Raw genomic sequence first — 21,024 nt, 5'->3', positions numbered from 1 at the left:
ACATCGCATAGTACACAGGCCACTAGACCATTGAAATGTGACTGCTGTGGCTGGCATCGAACCCGTGTCTTTCGGGTCAGCAGCCAAGCACCATAACAACTGAGCCACCACGGCGGCTCAATATCACTTTAGCATTGTTTCCTTTCTAAAACTTAAAAGCCCACAAAATTAAAAAAATCAGCATGTGACTGCACTCTTACATCACGATGTTAGCACTCTCAAACACGCTCCAATTGAACGAACTTGGTTAGGGAAAGCCGGGATGAATAAACAGGCCATTGGTCGCAAAGACTGTTACGAGATGAACACAGCCCCTTTAATTTACTTTAATTTTGAAGCTGCAGCAGGAGCGTCATTACGGCATCGGTGTTTTACAAGTCTCTTGCAGTCAAACATAGCTACACCTCTTGCGATGGTTCGGACTTCCTCACACCGTAACTGCAATTCGAGCTCATGTGGCGCATTTGGTCTGCTTCCATCAAAATGCAATTGCCGCGACTGGGATCAAATCCGGATCTTTCAGGTCAGCAGCCGAGCACCATAACCACTGAGCCACTACAGCGGCTGGAAGCCGTGGAAGCATTGAGGAGCAATTTTTGACGGCTAGTAACTTTAATAATGCAGACTGTCCATTAAAAATCTTGGGGCAAGTGATTCCACAATTACTAACCCTTCATACTGAACACACCATATTTGCTCGAGCAATGAACCCACCCCATTTTAGCTGTTGCGAATTTTCTACTTGAAGTGGTAGCTTTTCTTAGAGAGTTCTTCAGTTTTGTGCTGTCTGCAGCGAGACCCTGGCAGTGTGCTGATAACATCAGAGCATTTCCAGAGCTTCTGCACAAGTGCGCTCGGAAAACTTGGTAGAGCGTCAAGGCGCTGCGTACCTTTGACAGAAGCGCTGGCAGCAGTGGCTTGCTCAGCGTGCTACTGCGTGCCCGGCTGCGCCAGTGTATGCTCAGAAAGTTCGTGAGTACTCGAGCATCGGTGAGGAACGTAGCAATTTGAACCAAAATGCTATAAAACATCCTCTGCACTGAAATGCTATGGAGGAAGCAGGACTTATAGAGCTCCAAAAATGACTAACCCCTTTAACCGTCTTGTGAGCTTTTTTTTTTAAATCTCATGTAAAAAATGCACACCCGACATTTAGGGCTGGTGTTCAGCACATTTGCTTTATCTCACCGTGATGACTGGAAGGCGCCGTCGACTATCACAAATGTTGGATCCCGCCATGATACAGTAAACACTTTTTGAAGTGAACGATGTTAAATACCGCAACACGAATGCGGCTGATCGCTTTTTTGTTAATGATGAATGGACGGACAGGCGAGCTGGCCGACATATGATATGAAATTTACACTTCTGCAAAAAAATTTGTCAGAACTTTTTGCCCACGTAATGAACCCTCCATCCAAATTGATGCCAACTTTTCTGGAATAGAAGTGGGTTCATTACGCGAGTAAATATGGTAGTTACAACCTTGACAAAATGTGTTCCGGGACCCTTTAACTGACAGGCCTTAGACAAGCATGAGCGATAAGAAAAAACAAGTTCCTACACCTTGGCATTACAGGTATTGCTGGGAAGAATAAATTTTTTTTGCTCATTACAGTAGCGGCATGAAAACCAATTATTGCAGTTTTTGCTGCCAATGGAAGCCACATCTAAAATCACCACCTACTCATTGGAATGATGAAAAACTAACAGTGGCAGCCATTTTTCAGTCATCCGACAACATGGACTAATGAATGCATGTGTATCATTCTGGGAGCAGGAATGGATGGGTTGACCCAGTTCTGGTGAAGTCAGAACAGGGTTTCTAGAAGCTCAGCCAAACAGTGGTTAGACTAAACTATGTGGAGGCTGCAGTGACATCATACAATGGTGAACAAGGACGTTTGTAGAGTGGCAAGGCTGTCAAGCTAACTAATGCTTGGCTGAGTTTCCAGAAATCCTATTCCATCAGAACTGAGCCAGTCCAGCCATTCATGATCCCAGCATGTGTGCATGTGCACGTGTGCATGCACACACACCTCTAAGCCCAGCACCCACCTTTTCCTTGGCTGCTTCCCAGTCTTCTTTGCGGTTCTCTTTGTCACTGCCACTTGTGCGGCTGCCCACACTGTCGAGGGTTGACACACTTTCAGTGTCCGAGACTTCCTTGCGACGCCGCTCCACTGGAGGGTCTGTTGATGCTGGAGGTCGGCGAGAAACCTTCTCCACACGAGGTGGTGATGCTGAGCCCTGCTGAAGCTTGACATTCACCCGCACCTTGGGTCGCTCAGGAGACAGTGCCTCATGGGAGCCTCCATTGACAAGAGGTGGCCGTTGCTGTGCACCCTCATGCATGCACGGAAAGGAGTTTCGCTTCTCTGGTGGGCCCTCCCGAGGCCCGGCAGTCGACTGCCGTAGCACCAGGCGAGGTGATGCCGGGCTGTCTCGGGGGCTCACCACAAGTGACGAATCCTTCACCACTTCATGATCGCCTACACTGATCACAGACACATGGCTGCGGTCTACTTCACCAGCCTGCTGCTCCCAGCGGCCTGCCTCGCCAACCTCCAATATAGTGTGCTTTGAGGAGAAAGTCACTTCATGTTCCACAGGGGCTTTTGGAGACCTGTGAATACGCAAGCAGTTTTTCCTTCTCAAGTTGTTATGCATGAACATGCACAAATCAAAGTATAGAGGACAAGAAGCTTGTATATCTCAAGTTTTCTCAATAATATGAAAGAGAAAATATAGGCTTACTACCCCGAAAACCTTTATTAGAGCCAACATGGACAGCACACAAAGTATGCACCCCATGTGTGGCTACTTCTGCGCCATCCTTCAAGAAAACATCTGGCAAGTGCATTGGCTAACAGCATGAAAAAGATGCCTTAACTCTTTTGTTACCATGCTACTATGTATTGATCACTGGTGATTGACTGATTTGAAGCAAGATTTCAGTGCAACTGCGGCCGCTGAGGATCTGTTGCGTCATCCAGCTTGTTACTTAGACAATCTGTTTAGTTTCTTGAGTAGTTTGTATTTTTTCCGCCAGGCGGAAATTTTTGAAACACTCTTGAAGTTCAGGTTCCAGCGTAGTGTGCTCGCGGGACAACGTCAACTGCAGAGACGGCGTGCTCAGAAAAATCCCGTTTCCCATAATTCTGCCGCACCTGCAACAGATTTTTTGGTGCTTGAAGCAGCAGTGACTCCGACGATGATATTGCATTGCCGGGTTTTGATTCTGAAGAAGAAACTGAAAGCTCAGCATGAAACGTGGGCACCTGACTACCCGCACGCTTCGTTTTGAGCTTGTTGTTGTTTTTTCACTAACGGACTCGGTTTACGCATCACATTGATGTCATGAATGATATGTGTGGTTTCTGTAGCATCTCAACATCATATGGGCAAGATTCACTTCTATCTGGCCAAATAAGAATAGACTCCAGGCTCGGTAGAAATCAGGGCACCGACCTTGGATTGATGTTTCGTAATATCCCAAAGCTGTACGCGAAAGCTGTGTGTCTTCAGACTGGTCCTAAATAGTCCAAAACGTCTTCTGAAGTAGTTTTTTTTAAAAATCAAAGCATTGTAGAGAATTTTCAAGCAATTTACAGTGAAACCTCCTTATAACGAACACGGATATTATGAATTGTTGGCTATATCAAACTAACTGTTCCTAAATATTTTCAACACATGTATTTCTTACTTTATATAATGAATGTGGTTTGCCATGAAACGGATATATCAAACTGCCGAGCTGTGCCCGCCCGGATGGTAGGCAGCAGGCTTTGCCTCACTACACGAGTGACTAGAGTCGTGCTTTATCTCCCTTTTGCGAACGGTGCCAGAAAAGATATAGAGGCGAGAACAGCTGGTAACCAGGCGGTCAACACCTGCTCGTACCTCTCGCACCTGTCAACAGTGCCCCCCAGAACCAGCGACATGGTCGGGTGTTGCTTTCCAGCAGCCATCCTCTGCTCGCATCGACTGTCACGGAGCGGAGGTGGTGACAATAGCGATAGCTCTCGTCCCGATTTTTTACATGACACTGCTTTAGCTGACATTTGCCGCTCGTTTTTTTGTGGCCTCTGCAATCGCCGCGAGCGGCCTCGAAATGGTGCTAAGACTATGGAAAAGGTCTCTCCCAGTTGCTGTTCTTTCACCGATTAAATTTTGCTTCTCTAATGTGAGTTTCTAGAGAAGTTTTATAATACAAATTTTGGCCGTGTCGAACCACTTCACTTTTTTACCTATTCTGTATAAGGAGGTACCACTGTATTATTTTTTGTAATTTTCATTTCAGTAGATCTAATCAGAAATTGTATGACGGATATACTTTCTGTGTTTCTGCAATTTTTTCTGATTATTTAAAAACATTTTCAGCTCAAACTGATAATGGTGAAAGGTACGTTTATAAAGCTAGATTTTGAGGCGAAAGCCTTTAATGGCTCATGCTTGCGGCCACCGATCGTGTCCGTCTGTCCGTGACGCTTCGTTTAGTGGGAAATAATAAAGATAGGAGAAAAAGAATGGTTGCTTCAGAGATAGAGGAGGAAAAAATGACCCTAGAAACAAAGTTTGATGACTGTAGAATAACTACTTAATTAAATATAGACACAAATGTCAAAATTCCGTCGAAATAGCGCGGACGTCGTCATAGCCACGGGAACAGTGGGACGTCACATCCATCGGAAGTCGTCACAGCATAGTGAAATAACTCGGGAACTAATAAAGATAGGGGAAAAAGGATGGTTGCATCAGATAGAGGAGGAAAAATGAACCTAGAATCCAAGTTTGATGACAGTAGAGTAATTAATTAATTATAGTTAAAAATGTCACAAAATTAAGTAAAAAAAACAGTGTGACGTCACATCCACCAGAAGTCATCACAGCACAGTGAAAAACAAAACAAAAACAGAATGGACAGGAAAAAAACGCCGGATTTAGTAATTAGTAATTAATGATAATCCAGAGAGGCAGCAACAGTAGCAGCCAAAATCGCGCGGAAAGGCTCTCGCCTCACGTAGTTTAGATCATCAAAGTGCCTCCCCAAATTTTTGATATTTTACTTCAAAAATTTTTGACTCGGTGTGAAAAATTTACATCAAACACACATAGATTAGATGGAGACAAAAAAAAAAAAGAAGAAAAATGTGTCCCAGCTCGCAACATCAAACACACAGCGAAAATGGCCTTTCTTCATGTAGTGTCAGAAAAATATTTTTACCTCAAAAGGCATTTAAATTAAAAAATGAAACTTTCAACGGCTAGTGAATAAGTAAATCAGAAACTTTTTGTACGTTCCAGGAAAGCTTGGGTCTTGTCAATACTAGTTTTTTTCTGAATTTTCAACTTTTTTGTGTGTTTGGCAATTTTTTTTCACAATATTCACACAAAGTAGTTGCCTAAAAAAAAAAAAAACTCTTCAGAAAGCACATTCTATTTCCATCACTTTCATGTAAATTTCGCCTTCTTAATCTCACATATTTTGCAGGAAAAAATTATGTCTTCGACCACTCACAAACTAATTCTTCCCGTGGTAATGAAAGAGCTAAGGGGGACACTACCCTGAAGTGTGAACATTTGAACCACTCGCTCATATTTCATTTAAACTTGTGGGGCTAGTGTATACAGTCAAACCTCATTATAACGAAACGGTTTATAGCGAAATAACGGATATAACGAAGGGATGACGATTCCCATTGGAAGCTTGGTCAACACGGGCTATAACAAAGCTACGACTATAATGAAGCAATTGCCGGGCCTCTTCAACTTCGCTATAAAAAGGTTCAACTGTATCACTGCTGGGACCATCTCTGCCAAATTTCATTATCCTAGAATAAGTATGAAGCACGTTATGCAACCTTTATGACAAGGATGACTACGCTTGCTTAGGAAAACTATCGTTCGAAAAATAAGGGTAATTCTGGCAATTTTTTGCGTTAATAACCTTATACAGTCGCCGACCGGTTTTTCGGACACGAAGGGACCCAAAAAATGGTCTAAATAATCGAACAGTCTGAAAAATCCGTGCAGTACAAAAAAATCACTTTATTGAGGTGAAATCGGCTGAAAAATGTCACTGATTTTTTTCTCTTGCTGACGGCGATTTGCACCTGTATTTGCGCCAAAGTTGTACTTTCACTGTACACGCTAGACAGCAAGGTCACGGTGTTTAGTTGAATACTTCCCACACTTCTTTGACGGACCCGGCGGCACCATGTTGTCCACAACCCGAGTGTGCACCACACCGCTTGTCAAACACACGCAAAGGCAAGGAACTTTTCGTTCAAAGTGGTGGAACCGCCGGATGCAATTACAAAACGGCGAGCGGATGTAACTTCGTGAAGACTGAGCGCCACTCGGTCGTTGTGGTCGGATTAACCCAAGAGACGAAACAGCGAATGGCAAACGTATGGGACCCGTCGCGGCGGCTCAGTGGTTAGGGCGCTTGGCTTCTGATTCGGAGTACCCGGGTTCGAACCCGGTCGCTGCGGCCGTGTTTCGATGGAGGCGAAACGCAAAAGGCGCCCGTGTGCTGTGCAATGTCAGTGCACGTTAAAGATCCCCAGGTGGTCGAAATTATTCCTCAGCCCTCCACTACAGCACCTCTTTCACAGCCGAAAAATGAAATGTGGCAGAGATTGTTCAAACAGTGATATAAACTAGCCCCACAAGTTTCAATGAAATCGAGCAAGTGGTTCAAAAGCATCCCCTCTTAAAGGAATAACAGTACATCAAGCAAATGAAAATAAGCACAACAGACCCTATTAACATGGCTTTCCACACAAGGTCCAAAGTTCATCAGTGAAAATTTTGGTTGGAGCTTGCGTGATTCGCCATGAAGAGGTTACATGCCAGTAGACCATGCATATGCATGTTGGTGATGCATACATGCAAGTGAGTAGAAAGAGAGAGACTGGAGAATGGAAAGGCAGGCAAGTTAACCAAGCAATGCCCAGTCCCCAAAAACTTAATGTGTCCCAACATAAAAAAGAATCCCATTCTTAAATTCAAGCCCCATGAGTTCCCAAACAGCCTAAGATTCCATAACGTATTGGAACCTTATTTACTCTATATGCTTTAAACCACACAGGAATATTCACATTTAGTTATCTTTAAGCTTTAAAAAAAAAAAAAATAGAACGAACACTGCAATACTTACAGTTCTGCTTTGTCTACTTCACAAGTTCCCAGTTCTGAAGTATCCTTTAGATGAGAGGTGGAGTCATCTATCATTGATAAGCCTGAATAAAACAAGAAAAATAACAACATTGAAACACCCTTCGTGAACAGCTAACTCAATCAAGTTATTCTGATAAAACCAGAGTTCTGGCACTCACTAGACACGACCACCACTTCACCGCCTCGAATGGGAGTTGACGCCTGTGGAACTGGGAGATTTTCCTCAGCTTCTGGTGTTTGTGGCGAGGCTGGCCGGGCCAAAGTTGTGGGCGGGGTCCCTTCTTCAGACTTGGGCCTAGATCAAGCAGCAAAGCACAGTTATTATACAATTATGCAGCTAATGCTTTTTCACCAACAAGGACAAGGGGGCAAAAAGAAAGATTGTGCTACCAGGCTTTTAAGAAACAGTTCAATAACAGAACAATGCATCTGCTAAACTCTACCCTTCATACCTGGCTCACTCCACGCAGTGGAGTAATATGGAGTCCCGGTATGATTAGTTCTTCTGAAGCAATTTTGTAGCAGGCCACTCACACTGTGGCTTTATGCTGGGTTATTATGCTAGGTGTTTAAGCTAAGTAGAATAAAGGTTGAAAAAGAAAAATCATGGATTCTATACGAACCAACACAAGGTTGCAGGCCATCGTCCTGGGCAGGTTAGCTTTGCTAAATAAGTGAGTGCACTTTTTATTATTAACTACAGTAAAAAGCTCTTAACTGCAAACTTGCTGACTGTGTTAAAAAATTCTTTTTTTTGCCTCAAAGAAGCTTTAGTGTGGAACCCTGCTGATGTGGAACCCTGCTGGTGTGGAACCCTGCTGGTGTGGACCTCACTAGTGTGGAACCCTCCTGGTGTGGAACCCTCCTGGTGTGGAACCCCAACAGCTTTGAAAAAATGCTGAGGAACCCCATCTGTCTTGGCTGCCATCCCTTTCTTGCCTGACATGCATGCAAAGGAACATGAAGAAACACGGCGCTGCAAGAACTGGCCAAATTCAAATAATAATGACTGGCTGTACACTGAAACATTATGCAATGAACAATTACAGTGTAATTAGCCCCAAAATAAAGTTGGTAAAGGAAAGATGGGGTTGAAGCATGCATGGATTTAGATGCCTGGGAGCCACCAAAAGCACTCCAAGGAACCCCAGGATTCCTCAGAAGATAGTTTGAGAACCCTTGGCTTGGAATAAAGCCTGCAAGATATCAAAAATATCATATGACCGGCTGCTCATGCGGGGCCTTAAATGCACCCCTGACTGAAGGAACTCAGTCATACAAAGTTTCAATAAGTAAGCAGGCTGACGGCCATGAACGTGGGCACTATGTTGATTAAAATAATAATACAACAGCTAAGGTCTGTCCACACTGTTCTGCAATAAACTACCTTGCCTTCTGCCTTTGTCTGCCATGCACAAGGCAAGGAACATGTCAGTTTTCCGTGTATTCCAAAAGGACATGTTTTATTCAACTGACTCAACCATGCTAGTGCCTTAGCTTCAGGGCACAAAGCCTGCTGACCACTTGCATCACCTAAACCATTTGCAGTGCCCCAACCAATTTTCTTTCTCCTCTTGGCATTGCTAGCACACACTGGAAGCTACTGGGACATGCTAAATGCAAGTGTGACAAGCCCTGAAGGCTGAGCCAATGCCACAATACAATGCTGTGCTTTCCTTAGAATGTGATTATAATGTGCTCGTAACATGTAAATGCTGGCAACCAACGTGTATGTGCTCATCATGTCATGGCCAGTGGACTACTTATTTATTTTAACGTTGTGCAATGGAGTTTTTTCAATCAGGGTACATTAAAGGGTGCTAACATCTCAATACATGAGCCTAGTCCATTATATTTTTGAAATCTTGAGGGCTGAAAGAAAACCTGAAAGGGACATATTTGAACATATGCTACAAATTTGCAAATGAGTATTGGTGCTAAATTTACCAGTAAAAGTTACCAAATTTATTTTTGGTAGTGAATTACACAAGCATAAAAAAACTTTTGATCCCTTCAAGAAGACTACCTATAATCGCACGTTAGTTCCAGCTATACTCCGTTTCACACTTGGTGAGTAAAGTTGTGGAAGCCATGGAAGCAGCGCCCACAAAAACGTAACCCTCTGCCGCATATCAGTTGTACCTCTCGAAATTTTGGCGAGGGTTTGACAAAAACGTGAAGCCGTATAGAACGACATGTCTAGCACTGCAAGTCATGGACAAGGCAGTAAGGTTTTTCAACCTTCTGATTAGAACATGCAATGATGGTGATTTACTTTTTGGGCATGAACAGAGTCTCAGCGAATAGGCATGCCTCTGTATCACTTCGCTGCCTGTCACTCTTACTTCTAGGATCCTCGATGAGGGGCAGGGCGAACACGTGGCTAGAGGTAAAACTAAGTGCAGGACGTTGACAGTCGTGATGCTTGAGCTTTGTCACAACGAAAGATGCTTGTCTATTTTGGGTGTATGGCAAACTACTTTTCAGGCACAAATGTAAGTAGCGTGAAGAGGCAAGATAGATTTGGCAGCACTGAACGCTATGTGTGAAACTGAGCATACGTAGAAGCCCACAACTTCTTGTTTTTTTTCTAACCTCAGTCCAACTTCACTGATACATATGGTAGATGTCTAGGTTTTATGGGGTATAATGTTCCAAAGTGACTCAGACTATCAGGACCTTGTAGTGGAGGGCTCTGAATAATTTAGACCACCTGGGGTTCTTCAACACTGCACAGAACACTGGCCTCTAGCATTTGCCTCCCTTAAAATGTGACTGCCATGGAAGGATCAAACCAGCATCTTCCCCTGCCCTGCTGCTGGACTTCTGGTTCCAGGCAGCAAAGCGAGTGCAGCATACGCACGCTCTCGTCACCTTCCCCAGCAAATGCTAGGGAACGGCTTTTCCTCAAAGAATGTGGTGCATACAAACATAAGCCATCAATACCTTTAAAGTCGTGCCCCTGCCCCAGCCAGTAAGTTGGAAGCCCTTCTTACATAGCCTTCTACTTGTGAGGAATGCCTCGATGTTTCGCAGCGAGCTGGCACACTCTTCATATTATTTGCAAGTGTAATAAATAGCGCATGAGTGATCATGCTTTGTTGTCTTTCCCTTTGTTCCCTCGAGCACGAAACCCTCTGCGGTTAGCGAGTGAAGACGCTGCAGCCGCGCAGTGGGAGTGCAGGGCCGGAAGACTGGCCCCATAATCTACAACGTCTGCGACTTGCAAATTCACACTTGCAAGTCACGGAGGTAGTGCAACCGATGAAAAGCGAAATACTCCAGGGCAGAGTTAAAATTGCTTTACCTTTGTCAGGAAACTGTTGGCCCCTTCCTCAGCATACAGTATGCTCCTCTATGGAATTACAATTTCTGTGCACTGCTCCGATATCTGGCGTCAGCGTGTTAATCGCTTATTGAAATGTATGTTAAAAAGCATTTATTTAGAGTGAACTTTATTTTGGGGTGGCGGCCAGCGTTGGGTGCGGGTCTGCGTGCTGAAGTATACGCACCAACATACACTATACTTATATTGCGTGTTATGACCTGACTTTGTGGAGTTTTTTAAGTTGTGCTCACGAAATCCCCGCGTAATTTGCGCACCACCCCCTTCTTGGAGCCCTAAATTCTTAAAGAAAGTGCACAAATTATGCGCGTAAATACGGTATATGGGTTGTTTTTGGTGTCACTGTAAAATTTTGACTGTGGTTATTACTGTATTTGTGTTGCACCCTGCATCTTACTGTTGGTACTTTCAATTTCACATTTCTATTTTTTTTCCCGCTAAAGCAGTCTAATTTTGTGGCTAAGTCTTGCTGTCGACTGTCGGGTTTCGGACGACAAGCCGCTTGATGGCTTCGGCGAACCTGATTTGTGTATTGTACTTGTACAGATATGTGAACAAATTATTATTAATAAAAACCCATTCATGCTTGTCTCTTTTTGCTATACAGTAGAACCTCGATTGTACGACTTTCAGAGGACCGCGCGAAACCGTCATATAATCGAAAATCTCCCACAAGTTATGCATTCGTGTAATAAACACATCCACTACTCTGGCTTACGAAACTTAAGTCCTTTCCCCCGCGCATTATAAAAGCGCTTGTTGTTGTTTTGCAAGAATTAGTGAGACTGCGCGCAGCCCGGATTTTCGGCGTTGAAGAGGTGGCTTTCAACGAAGACATGTGAGCCCTCCCGTCCCTCCGCATTTAGACGTCACATATGCCTTGAAAACGATGATTTGGCCAACGCACCAGAAATATGGCTGCTCTGACCGTTCGAAGACATTTTGCAGTGCACAGTATGACCATGCCAGCAACATGTCTCATGTCTTTCTGTTCAAACTTCCTCTAGAACTGCTGTCACTCCGCAGCAACAGGCAGCACTGTCTGTACTAGGAATTCGCACCATAAAGAAAGAAAACAAAATGTCCGCCTCCGACGTGAATGCACCACCGGTGCGCTTTCTGCAACGATGTACGGGCCACCGGGTGACCGCGGGCCGCTCGCTCCCGATTCACTCGGTGTTGCTAGGCCTAACGTGCTCCACAAGCAATTTCGAATTAGTCGCCGGTGATCATAGCAATATAACCTGGCTACCACATCTACAATAACTTCATGCTGGTATGAACATACAGTTGAATCCCCCAACGCCTTCGTCAACGAAGTGTGCGGAGAAATGGGCCAGGGGAGCTGTCTCGCACCCAATGGACGCGAGTCGCACGCGTAGAGTCCAAGCCATCCATAAAACTGTCATTATAGGCCGCCGTGTGCTCGATTGCATCATTGTGTGCACGTCTCAGTCTTGATTCCAGCTTGGTTGACGTCACGCCTGCCAATAAGGTGCTCCGCCAGCGTTTTGTCGTTCCGCATGGTTCCCACCGGCCATCGTATGAAGCGGGACGCGCATATTTTTCCATTGTATAATCGAGGCTTTTAATGCAATATCCCTATGGGAGATTCGCCAATTCGTCGCAAAGTGCGGGTCGTCGCATGAATGGGGAACACATAATCGGGGTTCCACTATACTTGCACAACTCACTTTTCTTCAGGCACTGGAAGTTCTCCTTGGACTGTGACAGGCTCTTCTGGGACCTTGGGAGCTGTTTGGGCAACCACTTTAGGCAATGCTTTTCCTTCTTTGTCAGGCACTGGCTCCTCCTTGTCAGCAGCAGCCTGCAGTGGTGGAGGGCTGGGTAATCTGCCTGCTTTGGTTGCAGGCAGCGCAGGCACCTCTTCATCTTTGGCAACTTCCACAGCTCTGACCTCTGCACCTAATAAAGAAAGGCATGAAAGTCAAGCATCATCTATTTGTCCTATCTGTCCTTGGATGACACCTGCTGTACTAGATGTTATGGAGCAACGTGATCATTGGCTTCTTAAAACGAAAAGAGAATAGAGGAAATGAATATTATCGCACGCACTATCGTACCTATAAAAATAAAGCTGTGAGCATGGTGAGGTTGCTGAAGAAGCAATATCATTGTGGTGAAATAAGTGCGCTAATAATTCTAAAAAGATCTGGAATATTATCAATTCAGTTATCCAACCCTCCGTCAGTAAAATAGTACTGCCCATATCCGACGATTCTCCACTAACAATTCCTATTGTTGATCGCTTTAATGATTATTTCTGCTCAGTTGGCAATAATCTGCAGTCCACTATACCTGTCAATACTAATGTTATTATGCCAATGCGGAAGAATCCTGTTTCATCTACGAAGATGTAAGTGTTGATAAGATCATAAGTACTGTTAAATTAATTGTCCAGAAAGGCGATGGGCATTGATGAAATTTCTATTTCCCTTATTAGGTGCAACATCAATACACTTGGGTCAACTTTGGCCTTACTAATTAATAAAGCATTTTATTCTGCTAGCTACCCTGATGCATTAAAGGTTGCCAAAGTTATACCGATATTTAAACACGCCAACCCTAATGAGCTCGGAAATTATGGATGGATTTCTATTCTCAGTTGCGTTAAAACTGTTTGAAAAATTACTAGCCCGTTGTGTATGTAAAGCTGTTCTTAGAGAACAAAAACCTTCTTTATCCCAACCAGCATGGTTTTCGAGGTAGCAGGTCAACGACGACTGCTATATTATCTCTGTGTGAAAGTATTAATGAAGCTCTTGATAACAACAACTTCACAATCGGAGTATTTTTAGATATTAAAAAAGCATTTGATACTGTAGATCATATTATTTTGTGTCAGAAGCTTGGAAGATTTAAAGGTACAGTGCTTGATTTCTTTAAAAGCTATTTATGTGGTCATAAACAGTGCGTAATTGTTGACAGGGAAGCTTCTATCCTTCCGCCGATTCGTATGGGGGTGCCACAAGGCTCATTTCTGGGACCTTTGCTTTTTGCTCTTTATATAAATGACTTGCCTGATTGTTTAACTAGTGCTCTCGCAGTAATGTACGCCGATGATACAGCTATTTTCATAACCTCTAAAAGTGAAACTCAAGTGGAACTCATAATCAACAGAGAGCTTCAGTATTTAAATGAGTGGTTTTTGTCAAATAAACTATCTTTGAATGCTGCCAAAACCAAATACATTATCTTTAAATTAGCTTATAGGCACAGGAATATGCTACCTTGCCATATACAGCTAGGCAGCCAAGAACTGCAACAAGTCTGCAGCCAAGAACTGTAACAGTTCCTTACCTGGGTATTACACTGGACTGTAAATTAAACTGGAAACTGAATTTAGACAACCTCCGTAAAAAGCTGTCATATTCGTGCCTGGTTCTGTCAAAAGCACGAAAGTATTCTGATACGGCAAGTTTAAGGACAATTTATTTTTGCATCTTTCAGTCGCATATCGTGTACTGCATTGAGGCTTGGGGATTTACATATTGTACTTGACTTGAACCTTGCATAATATTACAGAAGAAAGCTTTACGATTTGTTAACTCGGCAGCACCTGGCACCCCGTTGGGACCGCTGTTTATAGACTCCAAAATAATGCCCTTACTTAAACTGCGTGATTACCGCACCATTTTACTGGTATACAGGATAATACACAACCAGACTCCCTTTCCACCAACTCTATTTTCTTCACCTCACAGAAATTCATGCGCAGCGTCCGAAGGCAAATTTTTGATACCTCCCTCTCTTAACATCTATGGCCACCGGCGCCTGAGGTACACAGGTGTGAAAGCTTGGAATGATCTTCCCCTAGGCATTCTTCCTGCTTTCTACAGTTCTAACACAATAACACTAAAGAAATATTTTTTGGAGCTTGATTTTTAACCATGCTGTTATTATGCAATCAATATGTAAAGGGCATTTATTCATAGGTTATGAGCTTCAACTGTATTCGTTAACATGTGTGCAATGTGGATTATACAGTGTATTTTGTTGGTGGTGCACAAAGTGCATATTATTTTTATAATCATGTATCTGTTTGCCTGCATAAGAGAGTTAATTATGCAAATTTGCTGTAAACAAGTGGTTGGTTTACTCTGATGATATAGTTGAATGAGATGTGTAATAATTTGTTTTTCATTTTTAGTCTGTGGACTTGTGTTCGTGCATGCACTCTACCGCCCTACTTTTTCATATTCATGTGTATGGATCCGTTACTAGCCTTTGGCTATGGATCCGCTCAGCTTTGTGTATTAGAGATGTACCTGGGGTGACAATAAATAATAATAATAATAATAATAATAATAATAATAATAATAATAATAATAATAATAATAATAATAATAATAATGTGGACACCTAAGCTTACTGGTTTCCTGCTTTGTGTGTTTTCCATCTACTGCTCAGTTCAGCACTACTCTTTCAAATATATTTTAACCTTCTGAATGAGTTCACGCTTACAATGAAAAACCAGCTTATGATGCCAAGGAGGACTACAAAATCTGTTATCAGTCTTGCAGTAATTCAGATAAGAATTCTCATTATGAAAAATCTGTATTCAAGTTGGCAGGCATTACTCATGAAGTAATTTCCCAAGACACAATTCAACCCGGCAAGGTAGTAAGGTAGTACAAGGATCTCATGTGACTCACAGTTTCATATAGCTAATGAATTTCAGACTGCTCATTTGGCATGCAAATAAACTTAACATGTAGAAACGGATTCCCATTGCACAAATCGCACGAATTGATGGAACCAAGAACTATGTACACATACAAAATCAAGAAAACTTAGGAACTTGCCTTTCGGTTCAACTGGCTTGGTTTCTCCACCAGACTCATCAATGGGTTCACTGAGATTGGAAATGGTCTCTCCTGCTGTGTCATTTTCTATGCTCAGTGACTGCCGGTACTAAAAAAAAAAAAAATTACAGGTACAGCCACTTAAAGAAAACAGTGTATACAAAGTGCATACACAAGCAAAAGGACAACGAAAAGGGAAGGAACAGTCATGAAGAGAATAGTTAATTAGCAGATTGTATGGTTGGATGAGGTGATACAAGTGTTAAAAAGCTTGTAGCACACACAAGAGAAAACACAGGAAATAAAAAATAAACAGAAAAAAGGAAGGGAAAGAAAGCGATCACAATCCAAGTATTTGCCAGCAGTCCTCAGCAGTTCAAATTTGATAATGTGGCTTGTTCCAAGTACCGTAGTATGATCATAAAAAAAAAAAGCACCCCAAATCTCCACTGCCCTGCATGATCTTCAGGTAACATTTTCCCCTGCTTGATAAATACTGAAAGCGACAGTTGAACTCCCCATAGACTAGTCCACACTGGGCCAAAGTTATATCAGCAGCTGGCTATTCCATACAACCTTTTTTACTGCGACAGTGTGCATGCTGGCATAAAGTAATATCTACAATGTAGATACACATTGGACTCTCGAAGGTAGTCCAGTAACCTAACGCTACATAAACTCAAAGTGAATTTAGATGTTGTGTCACTGCAGAAACAAACTAAAACTTCTTTGGTGACAACCAAGAAACAAGCATACAAATGTCATCAAAAGTATGCAGGCTATGATGCATTTCTGCTGAGGCTGATATGAGTGACAGAACTAACTTTCCAAAGCTAAGCAGCTCCAGAGGGTTCCCACATAGCTCTGGGGCCCTACCGACCACTCTGCTAGCACGCCTAACATTCTGCAAATTTCTCACAAAAGATCAGACAACTTCATTTGCAGACATATATCACACGCACATCAACGCCTCGTCAAAATCACTGGCCTCAGCTGAGATTTGGCCAGTGAATGGAAGTGCGAGTGATCTGAGTTTGAATTCATTTGTGAGTCTACTGTACAAACTGCAGCAGTAACCATGAAACAAGATCAGTATGCCTTGCTAGGAAGGAGAAAAATTGCACACGAAACTGATAGCATGCTACTTCCCTTCATTAACAAAAAACATAATTAAGCTGACAAAACTCCCAGCTGTAATGAATGCACAAATTTTTCTTTTTTGGAATGCAAGCGTTTCTTTGCACAAAACTGGATTGAACTGAAGAGCTTTTTTTTTCTATCACACGGCTTCAAATTTCACTTGATGCAATGGATTCATCATGCAAAATTAACTGCTAAATGGTCCAAATGTGTACAAAAACCAAGTACATACGTCAGAGATTTCATCCTCTTGCTCTTCAGTCAAAACTTCTTCAAACACATCAGCCTTGTACTCACTGATCAGGTCCTTCAAAGGCTTCCTATCTATACAATTAGCTACAAATGGATGCTGAAAAAAGTAAATTAAGAAAACAATTAGAATCTATAACATCTAGGCAATCCATATAGATATGGACATAATGACGCACCTTCAACAGTTCCTCTGAGGTCGGCCGCTGATTTGGGTCTTTGGTCAGGCAAAGGGATAAAAATTCTTTGAACTCTTTTGACCTGTTGAGAAAGATGCAGTTGCATTAACCACTTGATTTTGCTTCGAACAGGCATGATTTTCTATCATCGAATTTCAGGGTTGTTTATTCAGAGCAAATTAGCAGGACAAGCATCAGATAAGGTAGGTGGCGTCTCCTCAAGCCATCTGTTTCATATTCTAGTACTTACCTTTGGCACTGGGTGTTCGATGTGCTAACTTTAGACATGGTTAAAAAATACATTTAATGCCCTTTAAAAGAACACAACCAAAATCACGCTGTTGGCTACTCCAGAGAGCAAGTAACACTTTTTGTACGCTAATTAAAGTTCATTTAATGAACACCGCAAGTTCTGAATGTATGGCAAAACTTCTAAAATGTTGTGGAATGTTTAACAAATGCTGAATTGCACTATGTGCGTCTTGTTACAAGAGGCCCCAATAGATGGCGCCAGCCACACCAGCGATGCATTGCCTTCAACGATCGAGCAGCTGCGAGCAACGGGCCAGGTGCACGGGCCATCGGCTGCCGCCTTCCTCCTTACCCTCATATAAACACAAAGCAGATGACGACTCATTCTGCAAGCGTCGCCTCTCAAGCTGCTATGCAGCAGACCCATTGCTGTATTAATAGTAACTGCACCCATGTAGCCGAGACAGGAATAAAATCTCAGTTATCCCCTAGCAAAAAGAAGTCCTCAGTTTGTTAAGTCATCCAACAACACACTGGCACAAAACACGTCTCACTCTTAGTTTTCTTCTGTGTTCTGCAGAAAATATGACAGCCAGCTCTCACATCAAGATAATAGTGCTACAGAACATGAAGTTCCGCAACAACTAATTTTGCTACCAGCCTATATCGTGGTGCAGGTGAAAAAGTTACAAGCACTAACGCAAATGCTGGTGCCAAAACTCATGCCAGCAGCTACCGCCAGCCATGCAGCACTTGCTCGTGTAAGGGCCCCACTTTTTTTTTCAGTGGTTTTGATAGGGTGCAGCCTTTACACAGGATTATCATTTTTCCGTTAAATTTTTCAATTATAGCGGAGCCCCGCTTACATGTCCCCCTTCTATGCAACAACATGCATTTTTATGACGAATTAGTGCAGCCCTGGCAAATCCTTCAAATATATAATGCAGTGTAAGTATGGATAATACAACACATGCCCAATGACTGGCAAGAAGTAACTGCCTGGAGTAAACAGGCTGCTAGATCACTTTGCTGGCAGCCGTCACGAGATGCAACACATAAAGCTTAGAATAGAAGTCTTCGGCACTGCACCCAAATTCTGCCATTAGGATGGGCAGCGCCGCCATGGTAAAGGGGTTTTTGCTATGCAGAAAGGCTTGATTGCAGTTTTAAAAAGGGTTTAAAATGTCATTTGTCTGGCACACCTATACAGGCAACCATGGCGTGCGACAACATGGTGGTTGCATCATGAGTGAGACGATCCTGTTGTCCAAGCCTTCTGCGAAACACGGTATTGTATGGGATTAAACATGAACCCCTCCGCAAACCTCTTTGGGGAGGCGAGGTACATTGTCCTATCCCCCCCTCCATTTGTGCAGCGCATTTTGGGCCATGAGCAGTGCTCGGTTTGAGCTTTTAGTTTCAAACCTTGCAAAAGTATGGCGGCCGGTGAGGCACAGAGTTGCCACTAATTTGAGAGTGAATATGGTCTATATGAGAAGCCTACCAAAGCATCCCAAGGAAACAAAGCTGCAGGTTAAAGTGTAATTGCTGTAATAGCACAAAATGTGCTGCCATTTACAGTGACAGCTGTTAAGGGGCCGTTCCCTGGGTTTCATACTGTAGTAGTAGTACCACTTGGAGGGTGGTTCCCATGGACCATGCTAATTCGGATAATTCAGACTGTGTCAGGAGTCCTGTCAAACGCCTGTCCTGTCAAACGAGATGCTAGAGAATCTCGTTTATTTGGTCGCTGCGGGGCTCACATTGGTTAATTCGGACGGGCCCCCAAAGGGGTGCCGTGTCAAGGTATGACGTGCTTGACAGACTATCGTCCAAATATTTGTCCACAGGCCTGAATCCGCCTTTTTCATGACGCGACTGCGCATGCACCCATCCCCTGGCGGCGCTGTCGCGAAACATATTGGAAGGGTCGCGCGCTCCACTCGAGACCGGCCGTGGAAGTGTAAACAAACCGGCTTCCTATGACCGCGGCGGCTGCGTTTTTATGGAGGAAAAACGCTAACGCGCCCGCGTGCTGTGCGATGTCAGTGCATGTTAAAGATCCCCAGGTGGTCGAAATTATTCCGCAGTCCTCCACTAGGGCACCTATTTCTTCCTTTCTTCTTTCACTCCCTACCTTATCCCTTCCCATACGGCCTGGTTCAGGTGTCCAATGATATATGAGACAGATACTGCGCCATTTCCTTTCCCCCAAAACCAATTATTATTATTATTAATTATTACGCAGGGTGCGTTGCTGCAGCCGTCGGGCGTTCAGTGCGACGCATTTTGAGATACCTACGAAATGTGTTACATACGGCTGCAATGCCCAATATGTAAAGAGAAGCAAACTCGGATTTTTTCGCTTTCCGAGCGCTTCCCAGGACAGCCTTCGACGCAAAGCGTGGATACGGTACGGACACGCATAGAGGTACGGACGAGGTACTGCGGTTAAATGCGTGTGCAGTCTATCACAAAAGGTTTTATTCATGGCCAGGAAAGCCTCGAATGTCACCGCGGCATTTAGACTTCGTTCCGACGCTTTTTGCTTTCTCAAGCAAGAAGGCCGAATGGGCAAGTGCTGTGAGCCGCTTTCAACGCGCGATGGAGCGGGCAACGAAAAGGTAGCTACGAGAGCATTCACGCATGGTGCTAAAATTTTGTCATAATCTCCTACGGAAATTTCCTTGTTTATGCCACTACACCCTGGCCAATCCTTCCGTGTGGGTATGTGCCATGTATTAAGAGGCAGAAGAAGAAAAAGGTGCGTTATGCGTGTGTTCGAATCATATCCATGACGAAGACCTCTGCGTGGTATCGCCGGAATGGATCAATGTGCGCCTCTCGCGCTCGTCTATATGGACGCGCATGCTTGTTTAACCTATGCAGCGGTGTGCTGTGGGAAAATACAGTGAAATGCTAGCAGAGCTGCTTTGTTGCGAGTACGCTTGTGCTTTTATAGCTCGTGTAGCTATTCTGCAGCGCTTGAACACAACGATTGCTTGTGAAAACTGTTGTCCCCAGTCGTTTTCTGTACTACGGCGTGCACGATGTAGTATCCACCTTTCATGAATGGCAGGCATATACAGTGGAAAACGCCAACCTTACTGATCGGGGATATTTCATTGAACATTATGTTCCGAATGTAGCCTTCCTCTCTGAAGCGGCGGCCCTTGCTCAGCTGGTGTTCGCATCGCATGCCGGATGATCGGAGATACTGAAGAATTTGCTCTTCGGTGGGCACTGCAGCCTGCCTCGGACTTCGCACCCAGCTATCAGTCAATCCTAGAAGTCCTCCAGGTACCAGGTGCTGCCCAGGACACGCCATCGTCGACAGATTCCAACAAAACGTGCTCCGGAGCGGCACTCAGTCTGGCCGGGCTGGGCGCGCAGTACCCTACAAGTGAGCTTCCATCGTTGTACGCGAGGTGGCAGCACAGGAAAATGAAAAAGGCGGATTGCATATTACACTGTCAACTACGCCCCTTCAATGTGTGCACAAACATAGGCGGGTGACAGTCGGCGGGTTCCTGTCAAATGGCTGAGAGAGAGTCCGCTGAGAGTACGGCCGCACAGTTTCGTTTTGCGAGCTTCGCTGCTATCGGCTGCACATATCAGCGAGCCGCACACCACTTGGTACGTCGACTACCTTGTCACTGATCTTTTTCGTTCCGTTTGTTTTCAAAAGTGTCTTGCCACTCTGCTGCTAAAGCAAGCTTCCGTCGCTTTCCATCCGCATGGCATTTCCGTTCTTCCAGCACGCAAATACCCCACGCTCGTCACATACTGTTAGCCGCCTGTGCAGTGAAGCCTCAGCACATGCGACGCCAGCCAATGGCAACGGCAG

At 43.9% G+C, this 21,024-nt stretch overlaps 1 protein-coding gene across 1 annotated transcript in view; it reads right to left on the bottom strand.

Annotated features, from left to right (window-relative positions):
• Slik (Sterile20-like kinase) overlaps window positions 1-21,024 on the bottom strand; it is an 80,159-nt gene that overhangs the window by 37,075 nt on the left and 22,060 nt on the right. Inside the window, exons 6-12 of the mRNA XM_077645766.1 lie at window positions 16,926-17,007; window positions 16,730-16,846; window positions 15,358-15,466; window positions 12,226-12,457; window positions 7,344-7,480; window positions 7,166-7,247; window positions 2,059-2,626 (exon numbers count right to left, since the gene is read on the bottom strand). Coding sequence (XP_077501892.1) covers window positions 2,059-2,626; window positions 7,166-7,247; window positions 7,344-7,480; window positions 12,226-12,457; window positions 15,358-15,466; window positions 16,730-16,846; window positions 16,926-17,007 — 1,327 coding nt within the window. The remainder of the gene's footprint in view (window positions 1-2,058; window positions 2,627-7,165; window positions 7,248-7,343; window positions 7,481-12,225; window positions 12,458-15,357; window positions 15,467-16,729; window positions 16,847-16,925; window positions 17,008-21,024) is intronic.

The sequence above is a fragment of the Amblyomma americanum genome, chromosome 1, assembly GCF_052857255.1.
Source record: "Amblyomma americanum isolate KBUSLIRL-KWMA chromosome 1, ASM5285725v1, whole genome shotgun sequence".
Taxonomy (NCBI): Eukaryota; Metazoa; Arthropoda; class Arachnida; order Ixodida; family Ixodidae; genus Amblyomma; species Amblyomma americanum.
The sequence above is the reverse complement of the archived record's forward strand: the minus strand, read 5'-3'. Positions and strand labels throughout refer to the sequence as shown.